The sequence below is a fragment of the Leopardus geoffroyi genome, chromosome A3 (assembly GCF_018350155.1).
Source record: "Leopardus geoffroyi isolate Oge1 chromosome A3, O.geoffroyi_Oge1_pat1.0, whole genome shotgun sequence".
NCBI classification, from domain to species: Eukaryota; Metazoa; Chordata; class Mammalia; order Carnivora; family Felidae; genus Leopardus; species Leopardus geoffroyi.
The window spans coordinates 110,205,780-110,227,782 of NC_059336.1; the positions used below are offsets into that span (position 1 = coordinate 110,205,780).

Genomic DNA, 22,003 nt, shown 5'->3' on the forward strand with positions numbered 1-22,003 from the left:
AAGGCACATTATTTGCCTTTGTAACTGTGTTGACCATGGTACTGATGATATTAAAATGGATAAAATTGTTTGTGCCTTAGCACACATAGGGACAGTAGCACCATACTGCATTCATGGCCATTATATTCTTCATTACCACTTACTTTCCAAGAAAAACCAAAAAAGCCAGTATCACATAGGAATGATGAAACAGGAAAAATTAGTGATCTTTACCCTAGAGTACATGTCTTTTTATATTCTGTGTGCATATACAGCAAGAATCCATAACATACTTGTGCATACCTAAGTAAGTATGAAGGTTTTCTCATGTCTTAGGAAAAGTGCATGTGTAGTTTGTTGTAAGCTCAACTAGCTGCTTTTTTCATGAAAGACTGGCTGACTGATCAACCAGTTATTCAGATTTGGGTATTTGGGAGACATTTTCTTGAAAGTGAATGAAGTGAATCTCTTATTTCAAGTGAAACAGCTGACAGTATTTATGGTCAATGATAAAATTCAAGCTTTTTTTTTTTTTTTTTTTTTTTAATGTTTATTCACTTTTGAGAGAGAGATAGTGCAGGCGGGGAGGGGCAGAGAGAGAAGGCGACACAGAAACTGAAGCAGTTTCCAGGCTCTGAGCTGTCAGCACAGAGCCCAACATGGGTCTCAAACTCATGAACCGCAAGATCATGACCTGAGCTGAAGTCGGATGCTTAGCTGACTGAGCCACCCAGGCACCCTTAAAATTCAAGCCTTTAAGCAAAGACTAAAAGTTTAGAAATCTTGTAACCACCACCTTGAACTAGACATTTTCTCAATATGTAAAAACTTTTCTGATAAAATCAGTGGGATACCACCAGTGTAATTTTTGTGATAATGTAACCAGCATTTGGAAGAACTGCATAACTCAATCAGTATTTTCCAAATGACTGATGCACAGTGTTACAAAGTCATGAATAAGAGATCTATTTTCAAAGTTGGCTAATTAATTTTAAGTAGCAAGTACGAAAAGCTGATTGATAATGGTTTCAGATTCCATATTGCAACTAATCTTCAGTTTGGGTGTAGTAGCAAAGAAGAAAATCCACAATTATGTGAAAGACTATTAGTTAACCTTCCTATTTCCAACTATGTATCTGTGTGAAGAAAGACCATTCATATACTTCCAACTAAAAATAACATGGACTACAGAAGCATGTATGCGAATCTACTGTCTTCTATTAAGCCAGCCATTGAGTAGTTTTACAAAACTGTGAAATAATTCTGCTCTTCTAATAGTTACTTATCCTGAAAAACTTACTTTTGGTAAATCCTGTTATTTACATTACTGTATAATAGGCTCATTGTTATTTTAAGTTGACTGTAAATAGTTGTTTAAAATTTTTCTGTTGTGGGGCACCCGGCTGGCTCAGTCAGAAGAGCGTGTGACTCTTGATCTCCGGGTCGAGTTTGAGCCCCCCTTTGGCTGTACAGATTATTTATTTAAGTAAATAAAAACTTAAAATTCTTTTGCCGGTGGCTGGGTGGCTCAGTTGGTTAAGCATCTGACTCTTGGTTTCAGCTCAGGTCATGATCTCACAGTTCCAATCCCGCATCTGACTTTCTCTCAAAATTAATAAATAAACTTAAAAAAATGTTTTCTGTTGTAATTTCTAATTAGGTAAATAACAGTAGATATATCCCACTTAAATTAAGGAAGCTCTTGAGATCCCTGACTTTTAAATGTATAAAGTACTCCTGAGACCAAAATTTTGAGAATCATTCTTCTCTAATGTATTGGCTCAAGTTTCAGTTTTTTGGATTTACTGTAGTAAAAGTTGACTTTGCTCACATTTTTCTTTTTAGCTATCTGAGCATTTTCATCCCTCTGTGGCCCTTTTTGCAAAGACTATCCTTCAGGTAAGTCTAAAATACTACAAAGATAAGAAATAAGAATAAATAATCTAGTTTTAGATAATCAATAATTGGTCATACACTGTTTTCTGTCTACCACATAGAATCATAAACATTTTCTGCTGTCGTAAAGGAGCAGTGGCTTGGCTAATACAGTGCAGCAGATAAGTCTTCCCACTCTGAGGTGAATGGAAATACAGGATATTAAAAAACTTCAGCCATTACTTAACTACATTCTGGCTTGTCTCCTGAGGAAAGAGTGCCCATTCCTTTCCCATTTGCTGTGTTTGCCACGTCAGTGTTCCTGGTTAATAGTTAGATGACCTATAGTATTAATATCATTGGCCTATTGATAAAGTCAGCAGTGCATCATAAAGTACATATGTGTATATATGAGTGTGTGTGTAATTCTTCAAGTAAAGAGGGATGAGACGGATATTTGAACCATCATTTATGGCATATTTGTGCCTTTGTGCATTGTGTTTTTCCTTTTTTTTTTTTTTTTTCTTATCTGGATGCATCTATATAACTTGAGTTAAGCTCTTAATCCTCCCACCCTGTCCGCCTTTCAGGGAAATCATATTCAGTATTCAGGGGATCCACTCCAGGATTTTACATTAATGAGATTCTTAGATCGATTTGTGTACCGAAATCCAAAGCCACATAAAGGCAAAGGTATGCTTCTATTTAATTATTTGGTTTTCAGTGTTGATATTTAATAAATAAAATGAGCATACAACTAGGTTTTACATTGCACTGTCTTGATTTTACATTTCAGAAAACACAGATAGTGTTGTGATGCAGCCAAAAAGAAAACATTTTATGAAGGATGTTCGTAGTCTTGCTGGTAAGCATCAAGCCTGGACAGTTGAAATGAACAAGTCAATAACACATAAGTTGTGTTATTCTTTCCTCCACTTTACCAGAATAAAACTGAGCACCAGAGACATTATCCATCTCTTACTCCCAAAAATGTGTATGCATTTGCGAGTTTACCATGTCTGACTGGGCTTTTTCTTTTCTTTTTTTTTTTACATTACAGAAAGTTTCAAACATATCCAGAGTAAATACACATATAGTATAATGAACCCCCATAACTATCACCAGCTTGACCAATATTTTGCCATTTCTGTATCATCTATAGCTTTATTGGTGATGACCCCACACACACACACACACACACACAACTATCTTTCATAGTTGAATACCATCTTAAGCTCTCTAATATGGGTTCAGCAGAAAACCCACAACTGCTTTTGTCACAAAGCATCATTTCTTTTTAATAGATTTCTCCCCTTTTTTTTAATGTTTATTATTTTGAAAGAGAGTGAGCATGTGCGCACGCATGCGAGAGTAGGGGAGGGAAGGGGCAGAGAGAGAATCCCCAAGCAGCAGAGCCCAACATGGGGCTCTATCCCACAAACTGAGATCATGACCTAAGCTGAGATCAAGAGTCAGATGTTTAACCAACTGAGCCACCCTGGCGCCCCACAAAGCATCATTTTAAACTAGCTGATAACCTTCTGTGGGTTTTGAGTACCCATCTTGTGGACCTGAATCTGTTTCTGTATTCAGATATTTCTTTATATAATAAGTCACAGCTTTTTGTTCAGAGACTAGGGTTAATTTGCACCTTATAAATCATTTAATTCCCAACTGATTTCACAGAGACCCAGAGATGTAAATGGACTTGCCCAAAGTTAATAGTTAGAATTCACCCAAATCTGCTTTTAATCAAGAGGAGTTAGAAAATTTTATTGTGAAGAGGGAAAACTAATATTCCTATAGTGCCTTGTTCTTGTTCCTTAGTTTCCGTCTTAGTATTATATAAAATTGTGGATAATTCTGTTTACGTTTACTTCCTGTTCCAGAATGGCAGGCATTATTGTCTTTTTTCTGAGATGAAAATGTCAAGTTTAAAGTGATTATTAAGAGAACTCTAATTTTCTCTTGAAATTGGGATCCTGGATGCAGTTGGAGGACAATGAGAGAACCATGTTCTTTCTCTGTGATGCACTGGTGGCTGCATACTTCATTGTAGCTGACAAATAGTTTCAAATGTTGGGTCTTTTGCACTCAGACTTTTCCAGAGATTGTCCTATGCACTAGAAGATGCCTTCTGTCCATCTTCCTTAACATTTTGAGACTTTAGAGTTATAGGTATGCTGTATGTAGTCTTAAGAGCTTGAATAACATAAAAAAGGATTACTTTAATAAAATTTTTGTCTTAATCTGTTTTCCTAGTGAACAGTAAGGAGTTCCTTGCAAAAGAAGAAAGCCAAATACCAGTGGATGAACTATTTTTCTACAGGTAATATACTTAATACAGTTTCATTTGGGGTACTATTAAAATTGAAATTTTTAAATTCCATAAAATGTTTCATTAACATAGGTGTGTCTTGAAAAGATTAGAAGGTAGGTTTTTTGTTGTTTTGCAAAGGGAATTTATAAATCATTCAGTTTGCTAATCTTAAGATATCTAAGTGAAATCTGGGGCACCTGTGTGTCTCAGTTGGCTGAACGTCTGACTCTTGATTTTGTCTTAAGCCTTGCCTCAGGCTCTGCTGAGTGTCAAGTCTACTTGGGATTCTCTCTCTCCCTCTACCCCTTTCCCCAGCTTATGTGCATTCTGTCTCACTCGCTTTTTCTCTCTCTCAAATTAAAAAAAAAGGATATGTAAGTGAAACTTAAGAACAAGTAAATTTGGGGGAATTTTTTATGACTCTTGACTTTATGAAACTTATCTTTCTTATTTTTTTAATATAGTAATTGTCTTATAGGCTTTAAATCTGTTACCAGTCTAACATAATAAGCAACTCATGAGTAAGTTGTCTAAAACATGGTTCTAAGCAGAATTAGCAAAATTCACTGTGCTGCTATAGAGAGAAGTCCTAAACCTACTAGTACTGTTATCATTATCTGATTGGTTAATTCCATTTGATTTGATTTACTTTTTAAAAAACATTTTGTGTGAAGAATTTTGAGGGTATGATCCCATTTGCAGAATGCCAAGTTTCACCGTACCCTTGTAAGAGGATGCGTCTGACTGATAAAATACTGTGATTAGATATTCTCTAGAGTCACAGTTGGTCTTATTCTAACACTTAGATCGTTAGTGTTGATGCTAAAACAACTTTTTACTATGCCGTTTAATTAAGATGAAGTGTTTTTATGAAATCTTTGAAATGTATTATACTTCACATCCAGAGGCTTCTATTTTAATTCAAAACTTTTTCTACAATAAATGCAAATTTTAGTCATTTATATCCAGCTGAGTTAAGTTTTTACATTTGTTTGTGTCACTGGTCATAGGTGCTTTAATTATAGTTAAATGGGCTCTTTCATAAAATTATCAAATATATAACATCTATTTTATTTTAGATACTATAAAAAGGTTGCTATTGTTAAGGAGAAACAAAAACGGAATGCAGATGAAGAAAGTATAGAAGATGTGGACGATGAGGAATTTGAAAAGATGATTGGTAATTTGTTTTTGTCAGCTCTTCAATTTGTAAAATAATCTATTTCTATTTCCTTTTAGAATATTGGAATATTAGTTGTAGTAATAATCCTAGTTTTAGAAAAATCATTTAGCTAAGAATGCCATGAAAGTGACAACAGAGGATTGAGAAGTACCTTGATGGCATATGGTAGTTCACCTACACTTGCTCCAGAGAAATGTATTGGATTGTGCATGAACTATTAATGGGAAAAATAAGTTTGTATTTACATGGTATGTATTCCTTCTTAAGGCCTAATCTCTTATAAAAGAGAAGCCATTGTTACTTTTACTAATAATCTCCTTGCACTATTCGTAGCAATAGTCTGCTGTTTCATCTGTTTTACCTTTGTGATCCACAGAGCTAGAAAAATTTTAATCTATACTTGGCTAAAACAAAAAATGGGAAATTAGAAAAGCTTACATTGAGTTTGTTTTTCTTGTGCATCGTATAGATAGAATACCGTAAGCGCTTAAACAACAACCACTTAAAAGGACTACAAATTGCTAAGTATTTTGATATTTACCCTCTTTCCATAAAAGAGTTGTAGAAAGAAGTTGAAATTAACTGGAATCCACTTTAGTTTGGGGATTTAATTAAGGTCAGTATATTCATAGGTTTATGTAGATTAATCAAACACACCAGCAGTAATCAGATTTATATCGTTTTGGTGTTTACTTGTCATAACTAGCACAATCATGACTGTGTTAATTGATTCAAATAGAAGACATAGGTCAACTTTGTTATTCCTTGCTATATCTGACAATTTGTATATTGTTCTCTGACAGACACATTTGAAGATGATAATTGTTTCACCTCTGGAAAGGATGACCTTGATTTTGCTGGGTAAAATACTTCAATTTTTTTGGTCTTTTCTTAACTTTGTTGTTTTCTCAGCATTTCCCAAATTGTCCTCAGAACAGTAAAGTACAGGACTATGATGTGTAGGAGAAGTTTACTGAAATAAGTTTGGGAAATGGATTTGTACTTTCCTTTTAGACCTTTATAATACACATTAGTGTATTAAATAGAGATTCTGTGCTCTTATTAGCCTAGTACCCTCTGGTCACCAAAAAACACTTAGGAAAACAATGTTCTCCATTACAAGTTTTTGGTTTTCTTCAGCAACATGAAAAAGAAAAAAAAAGGTGCTAAGGAAGACCCAGAAGATGAAGATTCAGAAGGCAGTGATGATGACCTATTTGATAACTTAGATGATGATGAAGTTTCTTTAGGAAGTCTGAATGAAGAATTTACTGAAATTGATGAAGATGGAGGAACATTCATGGATGTGTCGGATGATGAAAGTAAGGGCATTTTTTAAATATGGGCCAAAAAAACACCTTCCTTTATTCCTCAGTGTAAGCTAGTTTTTCTACTACAGTGTTTTTTTTTTTTACATATTATCCTGTATTCAAATTAATGAGATCGGCCAAAAATTTAAATAGGACCTTTTCCCCTCTTATTTTTATTTGGAACTGAAGGGTTGTTTTTTGTTTTTTTTTTTTCTTTTAAAGAGTTGAGTTTTGGGCATTTATTTATATATGTATATATATTATATATATACACACACACATATATATACATATATACACATATATATATATACATACATATTATTTTATTTTAAGGAGCATGAGCTGGGGAAGAGGGGCAGAAGGAAAGGGAGGGAGGGAGGGAGAGCGAGAGAGAGAGAGAGAGAGAGAGAGAGAAAGAAATCTGAATCCCAAGCAAGCTCCATGCTCAGCGCAGAGCCCGATGCAGAGCTTGATCCCACCACCCTGGGATCATGACCTGTGCCAGAATCAGGAATTGGACACCCAACCTACTGAGTCACCCAGGTGTTTGGGCTTTTATTTTAATCAGCACTTAAGCTGTCTCTTCAATACCTGTTGAGCTGTTACGTTCCCCTTTTTAAATTTTAGAATAGTAATTATTTCTAAAAGTTAGTCAAAATAATCATTTTTCTTAGCCCAGTGGCAGTTCTGTTTTTTATTTTTATTTTATTATTTTTTTTAATTTTTTTTTTTTTCAACGTTTATTTATTTTTGGGACAGAGAGAGACAGAGCATGAACGGGGGAGGGGCAGAGAGAGAGGGAGACACAGAATCGGAAACAGGCTCCAGGCTCTGAACCATCAGCCCAGAGCCTGACGCAGGGCTCGAACTCACGGAGCGCGAGATCGTGACCTGGCTGAAGTCGGACGCTTAACCGACTGAGCCACCCAGGCGCCCCAGTTCTGTTTTTTAAATTGCTTAATAGCATGGTGTTGTTTTTGTTTTGGGTTTTTTGAAATAGAAGTTGATGACGTCAGCTCCAAAATCAATACAAAGAGAAGCAAAAGGAAAGGTGCAAATGATTTGGACTTTGCCGGATCATTTCAAGGTAAGGAATGCATTTACTCTCTTTTAAACCTAAACAGTGGTTATGGGAAAGTTACCACTCATTATTATTTTGGGAAACTTAATTGGTTAGTACAATTTAGTTTTTGTTTTTATAATGGATGGTAACAGTTTTCTCTATTTTTAATATGTGAAAGTTGTTTGCCACATATGCCTTCAATTATTTTCTCTTCATAACTTTTTTCTTATTTAAATCTCTCGATCATCTATAAAGTATATCATAACAGATTATGCCTTTTAATGTTAACACTTGTAAAGTGGTAATAAAAGAAAAAGGTACTGTATCAGGTGACAATTTTAACTTTTTGATAAATGTATAGAAAGCAAGGGGCTCCTGGGTGGCTCAGTGGGTTAAGCGTCTGACTTTGGCTCAGGTCATGATCTCACAGTTTGTGTGTTCAAGCCCCACATCAGGCTCTGTGCTGACAGCTCAGAGCCTGGAGCCCATTTCACATTCTGTGTCTCCTCTCTCTGCCCCTCCCCTGCTTGTGCGCTCTCACTCTCTGTCTCTCTCAAAACTAAATAAACATTAAAAAATTTTTTGTGATGTAGAAAGCATTATATTTTATTCCTGAAATCTGTGATAAATTCATAGGCTTAGTTTTTTTCTGTGCTTTGCTTCTAATGTCTTGTTTCTGCTGACTAATAAATACTGATAACGAATAAAAATAGATTTGCAAAGTTAAAAATAATTAAAATGCTTGACAACATTTCTTTTAAAATTAAATGTTAAAATATTTTGGACATTAAATATTTTTGCTAATAAGTATCAAAAATAATAACTATATTTTGGTAGTAGTCTCTCAGACATTTATACCTACAAAACTTTTATAAGCCCTTTCAAGTACTGACAACCATAGTCCTCTTAATTAGATTGACTTACCTGATATGTAAATGATAACATTATCTTTCAGATTTTGTCATCCGCTGAGTGGTGTAAGGTCACAATTTAATACTAGCCTGTGCTCAAATATAAGACAGCTTCCCCCAAAATCATCTCCAAAAAGAAACGTTGGGGCTCCTGGCTGTCTCAGTCAGCAGAGCATGCAACTTGGAGTTCTAAGTTTAAGCCCCATGTTGGGTGTAGAGATTACTTAAAATTACAAAAACGGCACCTGGGTGGCTCAGTCGGCTAAGCATGCAACTGTTTTGGCTTAGGTCATCGTCTCACAGCATTCCTGAGTTCAAGCTCCATGTCAGGCTCTGCACTGAGTACAGAGCATGCTTGGGATCTCTCTCTCACTCTCCACCCCTCCCCCCTGTGCTCTCTCAAATAAGTAAACTTAAAAATGTTGCTTTATCGTAAGTCCTACTGAGACTTTCATTAAAAGATGCTCTCTCAGTGACCTTACTATTATTTCTGAAGACCAGAGCCTGAAAGATGTTAGATCTCAGCTGACAATAGTTTTGAATTAAAGGATACCTGACATAATTGATTAAAACAAAAGAAGGCAAAGGAATTTCAAACATTGATAAATTGCAGAGGGAGAGGTGGGTGGTATTCACCCTATATTTGCAAATGTTGGATATCCTTAAGGATAAACAAACCTTAAGGCAACTTTAAGAGGGCAGTAACAGGGCTCACCAGTTGAAGTTATAGATATATACATATAAGGTGAGTGAACACCAAAAACGCGTTTCCAAGTGCTATACACAAATGGGAATTTTAGCTAAAGAGAAAATATTCAATAACACTATCCCATTTAAGGATACACAAAATTTGAGATGAAATGCTGTAGAAACTATTTTATCAAAAGTGGCTTTGGTATCAATGCACAGACTTTACATGATTGTTAGTAGCACCATTATTATTAACCGCCAAAAAGTGGGAACAGTTTAAATGTCTGTTGACTTAAGAATAGATAATGGAGGGGCGCCTGGGTGGCGCAGTCGGTTAAGTGTCCGACTTCAGCCAGGTCACGATCTCGCGGTCTGTGAGTTCGAGCCCCGCGTCGGGCTCTGGGCTGATGGCTCAGAGCCTGGAGCCTGTTTCCGATTCTGTGTCTCCCTCTCTCTGCCCCTCCCCCGTTCATGCTCTGTCTCTCTCTGTCCCAAAAAAAATAAATAAACGTTGAAAAAAAAAAATTTAAAAAAAAAAAAAAAAAAAAAAAAGAATAGATAATGGAATATTATTCAGCAATAAAATGGTATTAAGTACTGATCTGTTACATGTTATAACATGGATGAACTTCAGAAATACTACGCTAAGTGAAAGTAGCCAAATACAGAATACCACATAATGATCCCACTTACATGAAATAACCAGAAAAGGCAAAAGCCTTCTTGGGAAGAGGGCACATGACTGCAGATGGGCACCAGGATCTACTGGAGTTGATGGAATTGTCCTAAAATTGCATTGTGATGACGTTGCACAACTCTGTAAATTTACTAAAACATACTGAATTACACACTTAAAAACAGCTGAGTTTTATTATGAATTTTATTCCCTAATAAAGCTATTTTAAAAATTGGCCCACTATTGGGGCGCCTGGGTGGCGCAGTCGGTTAAGCGTCCGACTTCAGCCAGGTCACGATCTCGCGGTCCGGGAGTTCGAGCCCCGCGTCAGGCTCTGGGCTGATGGCTCGGAGCCTGGACCCTGTTTCCGATTCTGTGTCTCCCTCTCTCTCTGCCCCTCCCCCGTTCATGCTCTGTCTCTCTCTGTCCCAAAAATAAATAAACGTTAAAAAAAAAAAAAAAAAAAAATTGGCCCACTATGGGGTGTCTGAGTCTTGATTTTGCTTCAGGTCATGATCTCATGGTACATGGGATCAAGCCCCATGTCAGGTTCTGTGCTGACAATGTGGAGCCTAATTGGGATTCTCTCTCTCTCCCCTCTCTCTCTGTCCCTCCCCCACTCACACATGCATATTCTCTCTCAAAAAATAAAAGTAAATAAAAATCAAAAAAAGGTTTTTTTAATGTTTATTTTTGAGAGGGAGAGAGAGACAGAATGTGAATGGGGGAGGGGCAGAGAGAGGGAGACAGGATCTGAAGCAGACTCCAGGCTCTGAGCTGTCAGCACAGACCCTGACCTGGGGCTTGAACTCATGCACTGAGATCATGACCTGAGCCAAAGTTGGATGCTTAGCCAACTGAGTCACCCAGGTGCCCCATAGTTAATAAAAATTTTTTAAAAATGGCTCTACTAGATGCAAAGAATTTGAGTAATACTGTTTCAGAAAAAGTGAAAATGGATAAAAACAGTATTTCTAGTTAAAATCACATTATCTAAAATATATTAACTAGAAATACTGTTTTTATCCATTTTCACTTTTTCTGAAACAATATTACTCAAATTCTTTGCATCTAGTAGAGCCATTTTTTAAAAATTTTTATTAGTGTATGAATTAAAATTTAATGAGTATTAGAAATAGATGTTCTAGTTTTTTATTTTGAAAAGTTTATGTTCAGAACGTGGGTAGCTCAGTCAGTTAAGCGTCCCAATTCTTGATTTCAGCCTAGGTCATGATCTCGCATTCATGAGTTGGAAGTCCTGTGTCATGCTCTGTGCTGGTAACGCAGAGCCTGCTTGGGATTCTCTGTGCCCCTCCCCCTCTCTTGCGCCCAATGTCTCTCAAAATAAATAAATAAACAAACTTAAAAAAAAGTCTATATTCACAATTATAAGTTGAGTTATTTTTTCTAAGGAGAACCATTTTGAGAAGTGTAAACAAAAATTTCATTTACAACATAATATACCTTCCATCACTTTCTTCACTGTTAGTCCAAAGAATAAAACCTCTGACTTAATGAGAATTTACAGTTTGCCTTAAAAATTCCAAAATTCATCCATGTCACCCTTAGAATTAATCTTGCCTGATACTATGAAATTAGGTAAACCTTGATCAGTGGCCAAATTGGAAAGGCAGTCAAGAAGACACTATTTGTCATCTAAACAATTTTATTAGGATACAATTTTAAAAGTACTATATACCAACTCTTAAATAAAATATATTTATTTTAAAATGCCAGCTACTTGGGGCGCCTGGGTGGCTCAGTCAGTTAAGTGGCCGACTTCGGCCCAGGTCATGATCTCGCGGTCTGTGAGTTTGAGCCCCGCGTTGGGCTCTGTGCTGACAGCTCAGAGCCTGGAGCCTGTTTCAGATTCTGTGTTTCCCTCTCTCTGGCCCTCCCCCATTCATGCTTTGTCTCTCTGTGTCTCAAAAATAAATAAACGCTAAAAAAAAAAAAAAAAAAAAATTAAAAAAAAAGCCAGCTACTTCATGGTGCTATGAGGAAACTGTAATTCTGTATTTTAACCCAAATACAACTTTTTTACAACAAAACTATGTTGAAAGATTGTTGAATCACTGTGTCGTATACTTGAAATTAATGTAACGTGTGCCCACTATACTTCAATTTAAAAATGTTGTATTTTTCCAAAATTAATGGATTTACAATTTAATAACCTACACTTACACTTTTTTTAGGACCAAGGAAAAAAAAGAAAGGAAATTTCAATGACTCCAGCCTATTTGTATCAGCTGAAGAGGTAAGGTTAAAATACTGCTTCATGATGTTAGCTACTCTGGGGGTAACTAGCTGGCTCAGTCGGTAGAGTATAGGACTCTTGATCTAAGGGTTGTGAGTTCAAGCCCCACGTTGGGTGGAGAGATTAAAAAATAAAATTTTTTTAAAAAAAGCTAGCTATTCTACACTGCTTTGAGTTTTCTAAGAAATGTATCTCTTTTTAAGTTTGGCCACCTACTGGATGAAAATATGGGATCCAAGTTTGATAACATTGGCATGAATGCCATGGCTAACAAAGACAATGCAAGTAAGTAACTTGAATTTTTATGGAGGTTTTTAAATAGCCTTAACTTACAACTTCCGAAGACGTATTTTTAGACAACCTTTTTTAGTAAGGATAAATAAAATGGTTCCTTACAACCCTGAAGGAATGGCTTTTTTCATCAGTGTCTGGGGAGCATGTAGGATTAAAAAGCATTTAGACTACAGCAGTAAAGACTGTAGTTACGTTTGGGGCCCCTGGGTGATGCAGTCAGTTAGGCATCCAACTCTTCATTTCGGCTCAGGTCATGATCCCATGATTTGTGGTCATGATCCCATGGTTTGTGGATCCTGCGGAGCCTGCTTGGGATTCTGTCTCTCCTTCTCTCTGCCCCTCCCCGACTTGTGTACTCTGTCTCCCTCTCTCTTTCAAAATAAATATAAAAAACATTTTTTAATAAAGACTGTAGTTACTTTAAACTGTTTAATTCTTTTAGAAAGGCAGTTTTTATATATTGTGAATATGCTTAGTAGCTTTATAAGTACTTTATAGACATTATTTGTGATATTGTTACTGGCTTCTGTTCTTTTGCCAATAAAAGCGTTCAGGGGAAATAAAATCTTTAGGGTATTTGTTCCTTTGTTGACCTAGTCTTTTATTTGTTAAACAGTAATCTTTAACAATAAATGCAGAAGGAAAGCAACAAATAAGAGCAGGGGATTTGCATAGTGGATGGAAATGACTAAGCCATAGCAGACCAGAAGTTCCTGTTTTGTTCTGTGGGGCCAGGAGTCTGCAACATGGTGTGTTCATCTTTCTTCTTCCCCACAAAGGTCTCAAACAGCTTAGATGGGAGGCTGAACGTGATGACTGGCTACACAACAGAGATGTAAAAAGTATCATCAAGAAAAAGAAAAATTTCAAAAAGAAGAGGCCAAAAACCACTCAGAAAATTAAAAAGCAAAGAAATTGATTGTTTTCTAAATAAACTATAAGTTAAAATTGTACTTACTCTTAATTTTTGCTATTCAGCCATTTTTCTTGATCTTGCTCTCTGACTCCATACATTCCAGACTGTTCAATGGATTTGTAATAAACTATAAATAAAGACAGCTGTCATTTATAAAATCATGTAAAAGTGTCAAAATTAAACTATATTGAAAGAAATCAAACCTCTTTTCCTTATTTCTTAATAGTAAAGTAAAAAAGACAGTAGGATACGTATTTCACTTACAAGCCCTCTAGCATCTGTACTGTTATAATAAGCACTATTTATTAAGCATTTTATTAAGCATTACTTTTATTAAGCATTACTTTTTAGCATTTATTTAGCATTACTTTATTTAGCATTTATTAAGCATTTATTTATTTAGCATTTATTAAGCATTTTAATTAAGCATTACTTTATAGCAGTAATTATTAAGCATTACTTTATAGCAGATACTGTGCTAAGTGATTACACAATGTCATCTTGTTTAATCCTTACAACAGTTCATAAAGATGGCCATTATTATCACTACTGTATGGAGAAACAGCTTCCAAGAAATTAGCAAACCAGAGGTCACTCAAGTTTTAGGTTGTGATTTGATTCCATCACCACCTCAGATAGATTTCATTCCAAAGTCTACATTTTTAACCACTGGCTAACTACTCTCATCTCCAAATGAGAATTTTCTCCACCCTGTGTTCTCAGAGGAGCTAAAATCGGGATAGGCAGTAATTCTTGGAAATTGACACCACAAAATTAAAGTCTTAACCATTAATTGGTCATTTAAAAAATTACTTAAAGGGTACCTGAAAAAGTTTTTGTATACTCTTAAAACATACCTTCCAAGATGAAGGGGAATTTTTTGCTCATTGTTTGCCTGAAATCTGATGGAGAAAAAGTGTTAAAATTAAATATTAAAGCATAGAGTCCATAATTAGTGCTAGCTTTAGGGTTTATGAGATAAGAATCTGTGTTAAGGTCCTTCTGGCAATCAGGAACTATATCCTTTTGGACAGGGTGTAAGTTGTACTTGCCTTACATGTTGCCTCCCATAGTTCCTTTTGGAGTTTTTCAAATTTGGCTTGTATACATGATGTAATTTATTTAGAAAAGGGACAAAAAGCAACTTTTCAGTGTTAATGTGTTTGAGACACATTAGCTATGACGTTTGAGATAAAAAACTGAGTAGACGTATTTCTAATTCCATAGTAAGGCAAAATGGAATCCATAAAAATTCATTGTTCGATGGATTCTATTTTACCCTCTTAATATAATTAGAAACTTTATTGCTCTTAAATTCCATGTCGATGTTTTCTTTTACACCCTTACACTTGAAAAGTGTAGAGACTTTGTGAGATTGAATAGCATCCAGAACACAGTGTTGCACTAAAATACTTTAAGAAGACACATGATAAGTTTCAAAGATGGCCACCACCCAGGACTACTATTACCTGCTTTAGGGAAAGAAAGCAGCACTCAATAATTCAAAAAGTTGAGGACTCTAAAATTTCCCCCCACAAAATGTCAAGCACTTTCAGTGATAGCCGGTGGCATGGGAAAGGTTTTTAGTGTCCAATATTGACACACAGGAAGAACTCAGATATGATAGCCTTTGAGAGTGGTTATTTGATGATTCAGCTATGCCACCACTACTCTACTAGACGATAAGGTATAATTGGCAGGCTGAATTTCTTCCACCCATGTTCCCAAACTAAGCCAGACCAAAAATACTTGCTCTATGCCCCGACTAGTAAAATCCATAGAAGTGTGAAACATTCTCTTTCATCTACAAACAACATTTAGGAAGAAGAGTCATTAGGTCCATAATTAACACCAAGTGTTCCTCTTATACCCATAAAAATGCCCAATACCTGGAAGAAGCAATTTCTCTAAAACTGTTTAGCACCTAAATGCATTAACAGACTGTACACCCCTCTAGAAAACATTAACTTCTGAATTAGGATTACCTTGACTTGTGTTCATCTTATTAAACAAAAAATATGCTCCAAAAACGCCCACAAGTTCAACCACTAAAACTCCTTTAAAGATCTTCTTTGCCAGTGGTTCCATAGTGCGGGCCATCCTAAGTTTAACAATAACAACATGTAAACCTGAGTGAACACATACAAACTTAATACCACTTCCATAAAAATAATTCATTCCCAGTTTGAATGATGTATACTGTATACTTATTTGTATTAGATGTCCCACATTCCTAGTTTTCAATCTCCACCCCTAAGGGGCACAATGAACCAAAGACACCATTGGATAAAGCACGGGCAGGAGGTAAAACTGAAAAAAGCACTGTAAAAAGAACTAACAATTTATGGAACTAAGATTTTTAATTACCTAAGAATATAGAATGTTGAGAGAGAGGGTAAATCCTTTCTTTTTAACCAAAAAAATATTAAGATGATCTAAATGGGCAGCATATGTGAAAGCCCTTTGTAAGTACCCTACAAAAGTAAGGCCATTCTGTAAGTGGTTGTACATGTTTCATAGCTGGAGGTTTTCATTTATTTATACAGCATATAGTGAACTAGGTGCCACAGCCAAAGCATTTCAAAGTTGAGCAACAAATCAACTTGTTCTGGGGAGGTGCTATTCTAACAGTACTTTCAAACTAAGTACATCACCCACAAGGCTTCTTAAAAATGCACATTCCTGGGCCTCACCCTGCAGTTCCCGAGTTCCCAGCTTTCTGATTCAGCAAGTTGAGGGTTAGCATCCCAGTAAGGTGCCCATTTGCACACAACTCCAATGACTTGTATACAAGAGGCCCCTGTACATTAGGAAAACTGATCACCACCATCCAGTAAGTGGCAACCTAGACTTCAGATCTTGATCGCTTCAATTAAAATAAAAGCCAATCAAAAAGGGTTTGAGTCTTCATTCTCTTTCTCTAATGTAAAAGCTAAACAAGGGAAAGGGGCTATATAAGTCAAGAAAATAACATGACTCTTACCGAGTATATGAAACATAAACTCAAGTTATTACTCTGCCTCCCTAGAACCCCAACAACAGGAGAAACCAGTCGTTTTTAATCTTAGGATTTTGATATCGTCAATGTATGCTGTGTCATAGTGTTTGTTCTCTAACACCTGTGCAGAGATGGTAAGCTCTGTGATACTCTACAGTCCCAGCTCTCTGCTCACGGTCACGCGTTTGCACCATTTCCTTTTGACTCCTTTTTATAATGCCTCAGACAGGGTAATTAAATACCCTACTTTATGGGATTATCCTATTAATCTCTTTACCAGGTGTCCCTTCCCTCCAAAATTCCTTTCCCTCATTTTGATAATATGATCACCCTGGGGACTATAAGATTAAAACTTTATTATTCGTATCTTTATTTATTTTTTATTTTTTTTTTTAACGTTAATTTATTTTTGAGACAGAGAGAGACAGAGCATGAACGGGGGAGGGGCAGAGAGAGAGGGAGACACAGAATCGGAAACAGGCTCCAGGCTCTGAGCCATCAGCCCAGAGCCCGACGCGGGTCTCGAACTCACAGACCGTGAGATCGTGACCTGAGCTGAAGTCGGAGGCTTAACCGACTGAGCCACCCAGGCGCCCCTATTATTCGTATTTTTAAAAACCGAAGCAGAGGAAGTTAATAAAGAACTTGCATGTAACCAACAGGCAGCTGAGTGGGTGGGAATGGAGAACCGTTTTGTTTACAATGCTGTACCTGACACCAAGTAAGTCATGATCGGTACAGGGACCTCTCGTGGGGTAAATTTTAATGTTCAACGGGTGAAAAAAATATTTTTTTTTTTAACTTAAAAATAAAGCCTGCCTGCAGCCATAACCACAGTTAAGGAATCCAAGTAAAATCTGGTTTTGTTCTGTTGGGAGAAAGTGAGGTTAAGGGTTCAAAACATAAAGTACAAGTAACACTGTATAATTCAGCGTTCATCTTTTTGAAAAATATATATACATTTTACATTACAAGTCCCTCGACTTCGGTAAAGGTGTTTATAACGACTGATAAAGCCTAGTTGACAAAGACCACCAAAGGCATACCTGTCCACGACGAAGTTAGGTTACTAACTAGCAGCGGAGGAACAAGATTAGACAAGATTTTGGAGAAGGACAGAACTTAGGCGAAGTTTAAAAGAAAGCAGTCCCCGAATGGGCTCAAAGGAAAGCAGGGCTGTGCGTCATGGGGGTTCACAAAGCACCGGACTGAGAAGCTGATTCAGGGTGCACAAGCTTAAACGTGCAAATGTTGCGTCTGAAAACCCTCATCCGTCCACTACAGCTGGAAACCGACACGGCTCAGCATCTGCAGGCAACACGATTTATCACACAGCAAGGTCTCTCACACGCACGCTAGATGTTGGAGAGCAAGGTTTCTCAGCTACGTCCCTGGGTTTGATTAGCTAAAGCACTTTGTCCAGATTCCCACGGTCAAGAACCAAGGAACCAGGGAGGCCTCCGGGAGCTGCCTCAGGCTGGCTACCCACGATCCTCAGGCCCTCGCGCGGCCCCCAGGCCCCCGGGTCTCCGGTGTATCTCGGCGGCCCCCCCCCGCGCTCTCCCGCCTGCCCGGGCTCCCCGGACGCTCCCGCCCGGCCCGCAGCCGACTCCCGCGGGCATCATCGCAGGCTGCACTCTCTGGTCACGGGGCCAAGGTCGCTGAGCGACCCGGAAACACTCGGTCCTCTCCCGCGACTCTCCCGCTGAATGGATGGATATAGCGACACCCAACTTTCCTCCGTATGAACCCAGAACTTTAGCGCGCACCCACCCCCACCTCCTACCCCCGCCAAAGAAAACCTGCCCGGCTCAGCGTTCCGAGGATCAAGAGTCAGGACTCTCAACTAGAGTCAGCCCTCGCTCTTACCGGAGGCGCTTACTGCGGACTGCGCATGCGCGAGTGTTGCCAAAGCCCCGCCCCTCCCGGCGTTGGGCCCGCCCCTTCTCGTGATTACTTTTTATTGCGCTCCTTTAAAAAAAAAAAATTTTTTTTTTTTTTTACATTTATTTATTTTTAAGAAACAGAGTGAGACAAAGCGTGAGCGGGGGAAGGGCAGAGAGAAGGAGACACAGAATCCGAAGCAGGCTCCAGGCTCTGAGCAAGTGGTCAGCACAGAGCCTGATGCGGGCCTCAAACCCACGAACTGTGAGACTGTGACCTGAGCCCAAGTCGGACGCTCAACTGACTGAGCCACCCAGGCGCCCCTATTGTGCTCCTTTTATTTTTTTTTTTTTTAAGTTTTATTTATTTCAATAATTTCTACACTCCATGTGGAACTGGAACTCACGACCCCTAGATCAAGGAACACATACATGTTCTTCCGACTGAGCCAGCCAAGTGCCCCGTTATTGTGCTTTCCTTACAGAAAGTAGATCCTGACTGCCGCCTATGTACGTTAATTTATTTAATCCTCAGAAAAACCCTATGTCATACTAAGTGGTATGAGAATCTCATTTTACAGAGAAGGCGGGAGTTTTACCCTGCCCACAAGCACAGAGTTAACAAGAGTTAAAATTGGATTTGAACTCGGGACACTGACTGGAAAACCTGTGCTCAATTATTTTTCTACACTCTGCAACCCAAAGTGTGATAGAATCAGCAACCTGGGAGCTTCTTAGAAATGCAGACCTACGGGGGCACCTGGCTAGCACAGTCCGGTAGAGCAAGCAACTCAGAGACATGAGCTTGAGCCCCATGCTGGTCATGGAGCCTACTTAAAAAACAAAACAAAGTTGTAGGAAATGCAGACCTACTGAATCAGAATCTGCATTTTAGCCAGATCCCTAGACAATGCGCTTGTAAATTGAATTTTGAGATGCACTGCCTATACTACCCAAAAGGAAGAGAAGGAGAAGCAAAAGGGGAGAAGGAGGAAGAGGAGAAAAGGAATATAAAGGTCTATTATGGTACTATGTACAAGAGGAAGACTGTGCTACCCAAAATAGTCACACAGATCTACCTTCATTGAGGTTATAGTCTACTGGGGGGAAAATACATTCACAAATAGCCAATGAAAAGTACACAGCGATTAGGGTCTTGCTTCTGACTGAGCCAGCCAGGAGCCCCTAGGGTCTTGGTACTAATCTGAAGGACCCCTGAGGTTTTAGAGAAGGGATGAGTTGTCTTTGGCAAGCTAGTTGTAGCTGTCTTTGTCAAAGCCAGGTAAAGGAAGTGCCTCTGAGGAGCTCTTTGTGATGTCCCCAGTTTTCCTGTACAACCCCACAGTGCCGCATACATGGTTCATTTACACAACTAAACCATCATAAGTTGTGAGAAATGTGGATCTGCAAACTACTAATTTAAAGCATGTCATTAGTCAAGATCACTCAGATCCCTACAGATACAGATCCCCAACTTCCACAACATGGCTTTATCAGTATCCGCTTAATGTCTGGGCTTTGTATAGTCTCTATCTCTTCTATCTGCTCTATAGTAACTATCTCTGGCTTGAACCCACATTCTATTAATATTATATATACGACTTTCTCTCCAGTTTTTCTCCCAAGATCTCTTTTTTTTTTTTTTTGGTCTGTTTTTTTTAATCTTGTCAGTTATTGTTTTTGCTGTCATGATGTTTTTCTCAAAACTTTTCAGAACTCCACCCCCAGCTATTACCTACTCTGTTAATGTTCTTCTTTTTCCTCCAGCCGAGACATGTGCAGTCTTTAGAGATTCATTTCTATTCAAAGATTCACCCAGGATAAATATTTCCCATTTCAAAAGCAGCCCCAATGACTTCCAGGAGTTTGTTTAATATATATTGTATTTAATACACAATATGATATAATATATAATTTATATTTATATTTGTTATATACATACATACATAGATATATGAACCAGAGTGACAAAACAAGACGAAAAGGTAAATCGGAATGGTTCAGATTGAGAAAAGAAAAGAAGGGCGCCTGGGCGTCTCAGGTGGTTGAGCATCTGGCCCTTGATTTTGGCTCAGGTCATGATCCTAGGGTTGTGGGATCAAGCCCAGAGTTGGGCTCTGTGCTAAGCATGGAGCCTGCTTAAGATTCTCCCTCTCTCTCTCTTTCTCTCTCTCTCAAATTAAAAAAAAAAAAGAAAAGAAAAAACTTGATAACAAAGGCTGAAATAATTGCACAGAGACGCAATCACTTCCACTGAGAGTGTATATAAACTAATTAAAGGAGGCTGTCCATTAGAGTGGGAGTTTCCTGGTATTACACAAAACTTATATGGCATCCTCATATTCATTTTTTACACATCCTGGACCCCATCATAGATTTCACAAACATGTTTGCAGGTAAGGACCATTTGCCCACAAGGTTTAGAACAGGAGATATATACACTCCAATGGAGACTTGTGTTAAATTAATACAATCAGTGAATTGGGGGAGAGGGCAGAGGGTATTGGGGGTGGTGGGAAAGACTCTGATGGCAGATTTTCAAAGTGGCACCAATTCCCACCAGCGTCAATTGGAAAGACTCACAAGTAGCAGGTGTAAGGCAGCAGGGATCTCTTCACTAATAAATACATAGGAGGTTTGCTGACCATTCTCCCATGGTTATCTCAGAGAAAGAGCAGCTACCCAACCTGTCTGGGATCCTCCAAATAAAGCTCTTTCAATTAAATGGCATGAGGTTACAGAGATTAGATGACCCATGGCCACTGGTGCCAAAGGCACCTACTGGAAAAGAGAGGCCCAGGATCTTGGTGACAACCCAGCCTTCCCTTAGGAGGGCCACAGAACACAGAACAGTGGGTGACTGAGCCTCTGGTGGCACTGTCCCTGAAACACGGGCAGTGGAGACAGGACCTTGCCAGCTGCCCAGGGCTGGAGTGGAGTGGTTCTTCATTGTCCCCATTCTAGGATGTCAAAGTGTCACCAGATAAACCATCCTGGATCCTGAATGTTTTCAGCATCCACTAACTCATACACATCATCCCTGACTTTCTGGTGTTCAAGTTCTAAAGAGGGAAGCCAATTTTTAAATTTTTTTTTTCAACGTTTATTTATTTTTGGGACAGAGAGAGACAGAGCATGAACGGGGGAGGGGCAGAGAGAGAGGGAGACACAGAATCGGAAACAGGCTCCAGGCTCTGAGCCATCAGCCCAGAGCCCGACGCGGGGCTCGAACTCACGGACCACGAGATCGTGACCTGGCTGAAGTCGGACGCTTAACCGACTGCGCCACCCAGGCGCCCCAAGGGAAGCCAATTTTTAATAAACTCCCCCAAATACCAAGAGGCTATGCCCTCTCCCTGCATGTAGGATTCCAAAGTAAATTTCAATCCTGTACTACACTAGCAAGTAGGACTTCTCTTGCTAAAGAAGACAAAAAAATCACAATTTAATCCTGAAGGGGCATCCCACTCCATAAAGGGAGGGATGGCACAGGAGGGGCCGATTTACCTGCCCCTAAAAATCAGCCTTCGGCCAATGGGCACATATGCTTCTTAATCCTCACTTGCTTGCTTTACTAACCAGACTTGAGTTCAATCACCCTAGACATTTTTTGTCACCTGTTTTCTCAATCTCTCTTTCCAGGAT

General features: G+C 38.3%; 2 protein-coding genes across 10 annotated transcripts in view; one reads left to right on the forward strand and one right to left on the reverse strand.

Moving 5' to 3' along the window:
• The window catches only part of CEBPZ (CCAAT enhancer binding protein zeta), a 23,999-nt gene extending 10,320 nt beyond the window's left edge, over positions 1 to 13,679 (forward strand). The window contains exons 6-16 of the mRNA XM_045447125.1: positions 1,825 to 1,878; positions 2,445 to 2,547; positions 2,651 to 2,719; positions 4,117 to 4,183; positions 5,254 to 5,354; positions 6,161 to 6,218; positions 6,498 to 6,679; positions 7,671 to 7,757; positions 12,206 to 12,267; positions 12,471 to 12,552; positions 13,341 to 13,679. Coding sequence (XP_045303081.1) covers positions 1,825 to 1,878; positions 2,445 to 2,547; positions 2,651 to 2,719; positions 4,117 to 4,183; positions 5,254 to 5,354; positions 6,161 to 6,218; positions 6,498 to 6,679; positions 7,671 to 7,757; positions 12,206 to 12,267; positions 12,471 to 12,552; positions 13,341 to 13,480 — 1,005 coding nt within the window. The 3' untranslated portion in view covers positions 13,481 to 13,679. The remainder of the gene's footprint in view (positions 1 to 1,824; positions 1,879 to 2,444; positions 2,548 to 2,650; positions 2,720 to 4,116; positions 4,184 to 5,253; positions 5,355 to 6,160; positions 6,219 to 6,497; positions 6,680 to 7,670; positions 7,758 to 12,205; positions 12,268 to 12,470; positions 12,553 to 13,340) is intronic.
• The window catches only part of CEBPZOS (CEBPZ opposite strand), a 24,548-nt gene extending 2,549 nt beyond the window's left edge, over positions 1 to 21,999 (reverse strand). The window contains exons 1-5 of one of the 9 annotated variants that reach the window (XM_045447147.1): positions 21,976 to 21,999; positions 15,463 to 15,578; positions 14,335 to 14,379; positions 13,520 to 13,604; positions 13,142 to 13,381 (exon numbers count right to left, since the gene is read on the reverse strand). In XM_045447147.1, the coding sequence (XP_045303103.1) occupies positions 13,522 to 13,604; positions 14,335 to 14,379; positions 15,463 to 15,577 (243 nt within the window). In that variant the 5' untranslated portion in view covers position 15,578; positions 21,976 to 21,999 and the 3' untranslated portion in view covers positions 13,142 to 13,381; positions 13,520 to 13,521. The other 8 variants (XM_045447143.1, XM_045447149.1, XM_045447148.1 and 5 more) reach the window with 8 other exon arrangements.
• Positions 22,000 to 22,003: the final 4 nt, after the last annotated feature.